Genomic DNA, 10,521 nt, shown 5'->3' on the forward strand with positions numbered 1-10,521 from the left:
TTCAAGGTCATGTGCATCGATCAGCAAATGAGTGCATCACCTCAAAGGCTCATCTCTGTTCCCTCCTCCATGCACAAGGTAGTCTCCAAAGCCCTATAGTGTTCCCAAACCCAAGAAAGAAGCTCCAGCTCCAGCTCTAGCTTCTTTCACAATTTGCTCCAAACAAGGTAGAGCTCCTCCAAGATCCTGCAAAGGGATCACTGCGAGAAGGCGGCGCAAACGGGAGCAGCTGGTGCGGCGTGCAGAGGAGAAGGTGAAGGTGAAGGTGATGGATGGGAGCAAGTACAGGGCGAAGGGCTCTGCCATGGTCGGTGCCAGCAAGAAGGTTGCCTATGTCCTTCTGCTGCTGCTGGCGCTGGCCGCCGCCGCGCTCAGCGTCGTCGTCCTGCACAAGGTCAGGGAGCGCCGCGCGTTTGCTGTTCTTCTCCGGGAGCGCGACCGGCAGCTCATCTCCACGCGGATCCTCCTCCAGGTACGGTGATGGATCATGATGCACTTTACTGCTATTTCCATGTACCTGCATTGCACAATGTCTTGCAAACCTGTTAGTTTCTGAGGTGTCTTGTTTAAGCGAACAAAGAAGCATATACCAGATGGTCATATCTCAGTTGTTATTTGTAATAACTAGAAGGTGCAAAGGAAATTATTCTTCCTCACAACCAAACTCCAAATTTTTAAAAATTAAGTAAATGATATATTTTTAAAAATATCTTAAAAAGAGTAAAGTTTTACAAGTTTAAAGCAGTTGACGACCTGACAAGCTGTTCTTACTAACAAACCGTAACCATTCTTTGTTCTCTCTCTCTCTAATAGGATGATCTCCTTTAAATCACAAATCTTGACCATGATCACCAAACTTAACTACAGCATTCAATATATTGGTGTTAAAAGACCATTTCTCACTGCACAAGAACGTCCTTTTGGAGTTGGAGTTTTAACAATACCAGCAAGTACATTTGCTGACTCTGAAATGTGCACTTATTTTATATTTGTGACATTACTGAAATGCATAATTTTAATGCAGACACTTATGTATTGAACAATATTAGCAACACAATTTTGGGCTCGAAGCATAATATGAACCGAATCGAGCCAACTATGCATTACTTCCCGATGCATAAAGTCTGTCAACTGTAACAATTAGGGTGCTCTGTTTTGAATTCTTACCATTGAGAATGCTAAACTGAACATCATTCTGTTCAGTGCTAGACCTTATAAATAATCTGTGAAAAATTAGTCCCAGTATCGCCAGACAAGACCATTTCTTTTCAAGGGTATGTAAATCAGAGCGCTATGCATTACACACTACTTGAATTACCCCCAATTAATATGTAATTGCGACACTGAAACCTGTTTGTGACTGACAACCATCTATTAAAAAAAACTAGGTTATGTTTTCTTCGTGCTTCCCACAGTCCATGTAACTAAGAATATAGTGTTCCGAACATTTATTCATTTACTATTTAGAAATTTGCTAATTTGTATGAACTGTGTTCCAGAAAAATGGTTTGATGGTAAGAGTGTGCGTAGCAAAATATTATTTGGCCTGGCCAGCTTCTGTTTTTGTTTTAATTCAACAATTATCCCGTGAATGAGTAGCTAACTGCATGAACACTGCTACATTATCCTTCCAGAAAGAGAAGGCGTTTAACAAGGAGATGAAGAGGAAGTTGGAAGAACTGAAGGCCACAACATCTTCCCTAAGGACTCAGAAGACAGACCTGAAAACGAAGATCAAAGGACTAGAAGCCACAGCCACAACTCTGAAGAACAGAGAGAAAGAACTGGAAGCAGTTCTCGCAGAGAAAAATAGCCGCGTCAGTCAAATGGAAGCAACTCTCACAGATAAAAACAGCCACATCAGACAAATGGAAGAGAGAGCCGCAGGCACAAATCCTGACCAGATGGCAGCTCTGATGGAGCTCCTGCAGCAGAAGGAAGCCGAGCTTGAAGAGATCAAGGTCAGGTTCCAGGATTACAAGACAACGGAACGGAAGAGCGTCGGCAGTAAGAGCACTCATGTTCAATCAAACAACGCAAATGCAAGACCTGACAATGCTGTAGTCGAAAAGGTCACAAGCTCCAGTGATGCTACACCCACTAGAGCAGAAGAAAAGAGTTCTAAGAATACCACAACAGCAGAAAGTAGACACCCAAAAGACACATCTTTAGAAGAAAAGCAAGTGAAATCTGCAACTAGCAAGGAAGAAGATGGCTTACAAGACAAAACAGATGATGCCATTGAAGATATTGATGATATCTACGGGGAAAGTCATTCAAAGAAGATCGAATTTCCTCGGCGGAACAAAAAGTTTTTGACTAACAGTGGAGTAGACAGCCAAGATGAAGAACTGCATAGGATAGAACACCCAGGGAACTCCCTAGACCAGGACAGTGATCGCGTCAGGTACAATAAACTGTTGGAGAAGGAAATTGATAAAGTTTCTGGTGAAACCAAGAATAAAAAGAGTATTGATGGTAGTTTGGAAAAGATATCCAAGCATAGCTTAGGTGATGCCAATAAAAACGGATTGAAACAAACTGTGGAAGACATGGCTGGTGGTACTGCTGCTGTGAAGCCCAATATGTCTGTAAATGATGATGGAACTCAACAACAGAATAAGAGACCCAAGAAGAAGAAGACCAGATCCAAGAAGAAGATGATCGATTCTGCAACTACTAATAGTAGTAGTGAAGTTACAAAAGAAAAGTAAGTAGATGCCACATCAATCCCAGAGTGAGTTTTGGATTTGAAAATTCACTGCACTACAATGACAGAAACCATGGCTGAAGCCTGAAGGGAATATCCTAGATTTTTTATAGCAGTTGTGAACACCAATGCTATTTGATATGCTGGAAAATCTCGGAGAAACGAAGGCCCAGGAGTAGCTGAGAAAATGTACTGATGAATTTATGTCTCAGAACAGCGTATAACATGTTTTCTACAACATCATGATTGGTTGTTGTCTTATATGGACATGGTAACACAATGATTTTATACCTTATTTTGTTGAGAAAACAGTTTTACAAGTAACTCAATAGCTCATCATAAATTTTCTACAATGTTGGAACATTTGGGTACCGGAAAAATCACCCTGCACCTCATGAACACTGCAAGCAAATTTTGTGAACACCACTCCATTGTCGAAACTCAAATTACTCCAGCCCACAAAAAAATTTGGTAGTTTTTTAAGAAACTACTGACATGTCACATCCAGAACTTGTTAAGAAATATGTATCAGTGTGACAACAAGTTTGACATGGAACAGACCACAATGCAGATTATGGGACATCAACGCAACTAATTACAAGCACAAAGTGAACAATTTTAGGCCAAAATAATGTCTAGAAACAAAAAGAACTAGCTAACTATTGCCATTCAGATTTACATATAACATCAAGAAACTAATGAGCATTCACATAGATAAATACAAGTCGCACAAGAAAAAGTGTATGCATTATTTATTGTGTTTAGAAGCGTGCAAGCCCAAATGTTGTTGCTGTTGTTGCTGAACCTAACAAAATTCAATTATATGCAGCATATAATGGCGTGACCTTCTTCAGATCTTGATCACTCACTATTGATATCAACCATAACAAGCATAAAAGCAGCTCCAATATAAATTTAACAACTAAATCCCGTCTGCAATTGCTTTTCTTCACAATTAGGTGAGCCCAAGAACACGGCAATAACAAGGACAGTGCAATCCTTAGTTGCAATTCATGGTGAAATCACATAATTAAAAAAAATCGTCGCGGTTAAAATAAACTGATTTTAACTTACTACACACGATGGAAACACGATTGGGTATGGATAAATTCATAAATCCCCCAATTCCATACAAATCAGGAGGAACAAAAAGAAGACAGAGACCTGGAGAGCGATTGAACAGTCCCGCCAGGATCTGATCTTTCCGACTAAACTGAACTCCCCGGCATCCACCTCCGGGACTCCCGTGGCCTCCCGCACCGCCGCATCCCGTCCATCCGGCCGGCCGGCGGCCGCCATGGTCGCCGGCTCGCCGCCCTCCTCGTCTTCCTGCGGTCTGGGGACCCGTTGGTAAGAGCGGGATAAAAGGAGGGTTTCGTTGCAAAATCTCTCTTCCCCATCGCCTCGGGTTTTGATCTGAGCCGCACAGGGGAGATCGAACGGTCGAGATCCTGTCACGGGTGGAGTAGATTGATAATACGGGTGTAGTTCGAGGGTCTCTTCGGAATTAAACCAGTCGCGTGCTCGAGTGGGATCGTGAGGCCCACTTATCGGTAGCACCCGGTGGCGGCAACTCGCCGGAGACCGAACCGCTCGCCGGAGACCCCCCCCCCCCCTGGGCGCCGTGAAGCCACGGCGCCGCCAGAGCTCGCTTCTAGGAGTCACTGGGTTCTACACCACTCAGTCCAATCAAACCAAGGCGAGGGGAGTGCCGCTCCGCGGTGGAAACTCAGAGATCGAGGGAGGAGGAAGATGGCCGGTTGGCCGCCGCCGCCGCCGCATCTCACGCGCCGGCGGCCAGGTGGACAGGCCATGGCGGCGCCGCCCATTCTGCTGTTTGCTCGGTGAGTTGCCATAGATGCTTGCTAGAGCTAGGAACCCAACTAACAAGATGGTCATCACATTCTTTGTTTCAGTAATTGCAAACTAGTCTAGTCTCCTTGGATGAACCGGATAATACATACAGATTCAGATATATATAAAGATTCAATTAAATTCTCAAAAGGAATAGAATGTAGCTGAAGGCTTGCATCAGCTATCCATTTTGGCCATTGATCTCATTCCCATCCTAATCTCATCTTCTTCTTATGGCTCCATATCTGCCTGCTATCTGCTAGACAGAGAGCAATATCTTCAGATAACCTGTACATAGCAGTTACAGGAGATAACTTGAATGTAGTTCTGAATATATCCATCTGAATGTTGCTGACTACTACAAAATAGTGACAACAGAGAGGCAAAGCTGCAGAGAATTTTACTTACAGGAGCTTTGCCTTTCTTGCCACCATCATCATTGTTCTTCGACGGTGCGGTACGGTAGAAAGAACTCAAGTCTGTTTTTCTCCTTGAAGATTGAGAGCCTCCATCGACAGGAGCTGGCCTCTTCTGGCTTGCTTGTTGAGAGTGCTCCTTGTCCTTGATCATGGAACAGCAAAAGCAGTTCAAGATGACATTTGGCAATGATACTAGAATTGAGCTACAAGCCTACAACTGGTTGACGATATTTGCAACAAGAGAGGAAAACAATGCATACAGAAATTTCGATAAGTTCATCTGATTCATGAGTATCTTGTTCCTCATTTGATGAGCACTTCAATTCCTGAAACGCGCTGAGCGCGTTCGTTGGCAGGCTCTGAGAGCACGGCATGATTTCTGATCCTCCCTTGGAGAGGAGGGGATCTTCATTCATGCGCTCCTATGGAGTAAGAATTAACAACACCCTTTTTCGCTATCTTTATTTTTGGCTGAAATCAAATCTAGTATATGCAGAAATAGAGTTCCTCTGTACCTGCATACACTGATCCAGTTGAAGTACTATATCTTCTTCAGCTTTCAAATCCTTTGTTGCAAACGTCAACTTTTTCTGCAATCCCAAGCAAACAGTTTTTTCATTGCAAATATGAGATATCCTGAATGGAACTATATGATGGTAATATCTTACTTTTGCTGCATCAATATTTTTGTCCAGACAAGAATGAAACGCCATATTCTCGTCCTTGTTGACAAAATCATGCAGTGCACTGTCTAGGTCATTTTTGTCAAGAATCTGCATATTCTGTAAAAGAAGGATTAAATGCGCCAGTGTATTTTTATTTGTTTCCACTAACCTGGAATTATCTAAAGGAATGGATATCTGAAGCAAAATAGACCTGGCCACCATGAATTAAAAGGACACCAACATGATACACTACTAGACTTAGACCAGGAGAATGTTAAATTAGTACCAAGTTACTCTCTGCAATTAATTCTTCAATACTTTGCTGATCTAGCTCATTTGGTTCACATTCTTCAGAACTACCAGTGTGTTCTGCAATATAAAGAGAGAGTGAACAACACATTACTCAACAAAGATTAAGATGCATTTTTCCAGTCAATTAATATCAAAATTGTTCCTAATTCCTAATTATTTTAGTGCAGTTAACCTGAAGTATATTCCCATTTTTCATGAAACATAAACAGGTACCTCGTGTTCGATTCTGTTGAGCTGATCTTGAGAAGAGAATAATGTCGTTTGGGTTTGCGACCTGTAAAGAATACACCAGTTAAAGTATATGATAAAGGATTCAATAAAAAAAAAGTATATGATAAAGGAGGTATGCATCAGTAAATTTCATATTAGTGGTTGAGGTACCTTTCCGACATACTTCTGACCAAACCGCTGTGGAGTTATTGTCGAAAACCCAGAGTAGTCCACCTTCAGAAATTTGACATAAAGAATTTATACAATATTTTAAAGGAAGGTAATATTTTCTGAAGAGCACCCTATTTTACCTTTACTCTGACTAGGGGAAGTTTGGGCTCTGATCCACTAATTGCTGTTTTATCGATAAGATTGCTCACCTGAAATAACTCTGTATTCAATAGTACTGCTGAAAACTACAATTCGCAAACATCCAATTTCTAACATATTTCCCATTTAACATGAGGACATATTCAGACATTCAGTGAAAACGAGCTAAATGTTGGAAACTCATGAAAATCATACCTAGAAGTTTTGTAAATTCATGAAACAATTACTAGAGGTATGTGTATATATGAAATACATTCTCACCAAATCTTAAGTTCAAACTCAACTTTATTTGGGAGTAACAAAAAAGACAAATTTTGAATGAATATTAACAGGACACTATTTATCTGAAATTTGTCATTTTTGTTTCTCTCAAATAAAGTTGAGTTTTGACTTGAAATTTGGTGAGAATGTATTTCATATATACACCTATATCTAGTATTTTTTTCGTGAATTTACAAAACTTTTAGGTATGACTTTCACGAGTTTTCAACACTTAGCTCGTTTTCATAGGATATTTCCCATTTAACATATCATTATTGAACTCCAATTGAATGATCAATGTCCTGGCCATGTTTATCAAGAAACTGTGTAGAAGTATTTTTCGAACAAAAACTATGGGCTCAAAACTTACAATGTTATCCAAATGCTCATAAAGAGCTGCTTCGTTATTGAGCTCAACACCCAATTGATCTTTTAATTGAACCTATATGGTATGCTACTGATGAGAATCATCTCATTGAAAGTAAACATGAAGTAAGTAGAGAGTGAAAATGGCTTACTTCGGCATATTGGAAAGGTCTAACTGATTTTAATGGTATATTAGTTTGCTTGTATTGCATTCCCTGATTCAAGGGAAACATATATAAGTGATTAGACAATGATAAAATAGTATGATCAATACACCATTCTGCAGTAGTGTTAACCTTGATTTCCAACAAAACAACATTCTTTGGCTTTGCTTCAGCATTGCTCAGTGAGGTAGCAACTGAAGAACCTGGATGGATAATGTGAAAATCTTTTCCAGAAACCTCCTGCAAAGTTTAGCTAGATTAAAAATAAAAATAACACTTGACAAACATTAGTAAGAAATTTGCAGTAGCTCAAAATGTGTTACCTGGTGATCAATTAGGCATTCATGCTCATGGCCCCATATTACCAAGTCAAGAAAACTTGGCAAGAGCTGTTCATTGATGCCATTTGTTGAGCTTCCCTTTCTCCTGCCGAAATTAGAGAGACAAATTGTTGCTAGGAAGCGCAAGTGAAAAAAGACAACAAAGAATAATTATAATCATGAGCCACTTTGCATACCTTTTCTGATGGAAAACAAAAAGATTGAACCAGTCATCTTCACTGTCTGCTTTCATCCACTGTATTTTGTAATGTGTCTGAAAAACGATATATGCACATACATGTGAAATTATTCATAATCAACAAGTTAACATCTCCATGTGCACAACACATGAGAATTCTTCAAATCGTAATCATGCGCTCTTTTTTTATTATTATAAATACCTGTAACATCCTGCTCAATTTCTCATCCCGAATGTTACCAAGTCCATATAGAGCAACAGAAGTTGCACCCTGAATCAAGTAGCACAAGTCACAGAATTATTATCTTACAATTGTTGATTACTTGGAGTTGTGTATAGAACAAAATAAATTTACTTTTTTTATAAATACTGGACAAACTGATATTTGATCAACATCAGAACTGCCAGGATCAACCTTCCCAAAATAGTTCACAAAATTGCAAGCAGAAAGGATGTCAGTGGCAGACAGGCCATCCTACAAATAGAGAAACCAAATTCGTTATAAGTTGAACAAAGAATTAAGACCTTGAGGATATACTTTCATGAGCAGAAATGCATAAGTGTTTGTGAGATTTCAAAATTTGTCCAAATAGTATTTACTATGTGTTATCCATACCACTCCTGCTGGGCCATCATGAGTCCCATGTACGGTGAAAACAGGCAAGCCAATGTTGAAATTTGGGTCTTCAAAATTCACTCGACCAAACCTGAATGACATCATAATGTGTTAAGTTCTGAATAATAGTTCAGTAGCCAGGAATAAATAATTGGCTTGGCCTTCTTAATATATAATTAGATGATGATTAGCTAAAGCCTAGTGAGATAAAGTAACAAAGTTGAGAAGTTAATTCAGCCATGAAAAGATCAAATAATTTAATTTACTGCACCTGTTCTGCAGACAGGCTGCCTGGTCACTGACCACCTGAAACTGCACCTGATGGTCATTCAGGCAGTAGCTTCTTATGATCTCCATGCTCTTCACCAGCGTAGAAATCGAAGGTTTGTTCTCGTGGAACAAATTCCCACCAAGAAGGATGAAATCAACCTGCAAATTTAACAGTGCATCTCCAACCATCATATCAATTATCAAACAACTCGGATTATTTAAGGTAGAAGATGGAAGCTTTTCATTTGTTATTTTCAGCTTAATTATGAAACTGAAACTCTGCATTCTATGTACAAAGTTTTCTTGATGTGGTCCATTTGTTTCAGTATTTTTAGGTCATAGGAATATAATGGTGGTGTGCATTCTCGTTAATCCAAACACCAGGAGTTATTCTTCTACTATTTTAAAAAAATCAAACGACTCATAAACCTGATCATCACAAACATAAGATGATATTTAACTTGGCAAAAATAAAAACTGAATTAATATCAATTTTCGATAAGATATTTTTCGAATATGTTGGGATACTAAGGAGAAATTTAGCACCAGTATTGATAGAGAAGAAAATTGTGAGAAAACCTGGGTTTGAGGGGGATCAAACTCTGGCCAATGGCATGCCCCTGGTAGCTCTCTACCAGCCAGGCTACACGTTGTTCTCATTTTTTGATAAGATATACCTTGTTTATAACTGCTAATGAGCAGATCTCCTCAAAAGTATCAAATGAGTCGAATCTTCGGATCTCGTCCTTCTCTAGGTAGCCGAGATGGCAGTCAGTCGCCACCAATATGCGCAGCATGCTATTTTCTTCTTCATCCCTGAAGAACAAAACACATATATCATTGCAAGTAACAATTTAGATCATTGCAAAAGAATAGTATTGTAACAAAAGATAACTTGTTTAAGAAAGGATAGAAGAAAGGGGAAAAGGAATTAATGCCGATTTTGTGCTGATGATGAAACAATTGAGCACTTATTTTTAAAGTGACCCTTGGCAATATTTATTTGGAATTCATGGTAGCTTGTACCTTTAATCTGAAACCAGGAAATTATATAGCCCACATGTGTTGGGACCTGGATGCATTATTTTGATAAAGAAACACAGAAAATGATTATTGGAGGTGTGGTGTCAATCATTTGGTCTATCTGGAAAACAAGAAATGCAACATGTTTGCCCCCATTCTTTTTAGCTATTTCACCGAATTATTACCACAGATTATTTGCTCCACGCCTCTAAAATACGCTTTCTAAAAAATATATTCTACTATTTGTATTGCTTAGACTACTTGCTTTAAGATTTTTGTTAACTTTATTTATCAAAATATTCAATTTATCCCTATAAGCAAGTAGATAATCCACTGCCATAATTCATTCAATGCATGATTTGTTTCAAACGGGCACGAAATGAACTACCAAATGTTCCAATTGAACTAATACACTACACTTGTTTCTAGCTAGATTTCATCTTGGTCAAAAGGAGGAGGAAAAGCAAAGAAAGGTGCAAATGCAGGACGCAACTATTAAAGCGGGTGGCTTGTGAAGTACATGGATCAATGTATGGTTGAGGGCTTAATGCAAGACAACTGCAGGAAACCCTAGCTGCACTGTTTGGAAGCTTCTTGTTGGAAAGTTGAAATGCAGCTCATTTTGAGCTTCTCATGTGTGCATAAAAACTCCTTTGATGTAATGATGTAGTGTGGTAATTTTGAAGGATCTTTGGCTTAATTAGACTTTGCTAGGTATGCAGAATGGTGGATTTGACTCTCACGCTGAATGGTGGGATTTATGGTACCAAGTTACCATGACAAATTTAATTGTCTTCGCAAA

At 39.3% G+C, this 10,521-nt stretch overlaps 1 protein-coding gene and 1 long non-coding RNA gene across 3 annotated transcripts; both read left to right on the forward strand.

Annotated features, from left to right (window-relative positions):
* The first annotated feature begins 22 nt into the window (after positions 1-22).
* Positions 23-3,034, forward strand: LOC107276024 (uncharacterized). The gene is made up of 2 exons (XM_015794250.3): positions 23-472; positions 1,635-3,034. The coding sequence occupies exons 1-2, from the start codon at positions 269-271 to the stop codon at positions 2,712-2,714; spliced, it is 1,284 nt and encodes a 427-aa protein (XP_015649736.2). The 5' UTR covers positions 23-268; the 3' UTR covers positions 2,715-3,034.
* A 1,179-nt stretch (positions 3,035-4,213) lies between these two features.
* LOC9267794 (uncharacterized) lies at positions 4,214-10,521 on the forward strand. Of its 2 annotated transcripts, XR_010734605.1 has the most exons (4): positions 4,214-4,554; positions 6,170-6,303; positions 8,709-8,919; positions 10,149-10,521. It is a non-coding gene; the product is annotated as an uncharacterized lncRNA (long non-coding RNA). The 2 variants fall into 2 exon arrangements; XR_001548206.3 differs by lacking the exons at positions 6,170-6,303; positions 8,709-8,919.

This window comes from Oryza sativa, chromosome 8 (assembly GCF_034140825.1).
Source record: "Oryza sativa Japonica Group chromosome 8, ASM3414082v1".
NCBI lineage: Eukaryota > Viridiplantae > Streptophyta > Magnoliopsida > Poales > Poaceae > Oryza > Oryza sativa.

Coding starts and splice junctions, on each gene's coding strand:
- LOC107276024 (XM_015794250.3), top strand. CDS start 269: ATGGATGGGAGCAAGTACAGGGCGAAGGGCTCTGCCATGGTCGGTGCC. Junction 473..1,634: donor CCACGCGGATCCTCCTCCAG/GTACGGTGATGG, acceptor TTATCCTTCCAG/AAAGAGAAGGCGTTTAACAA.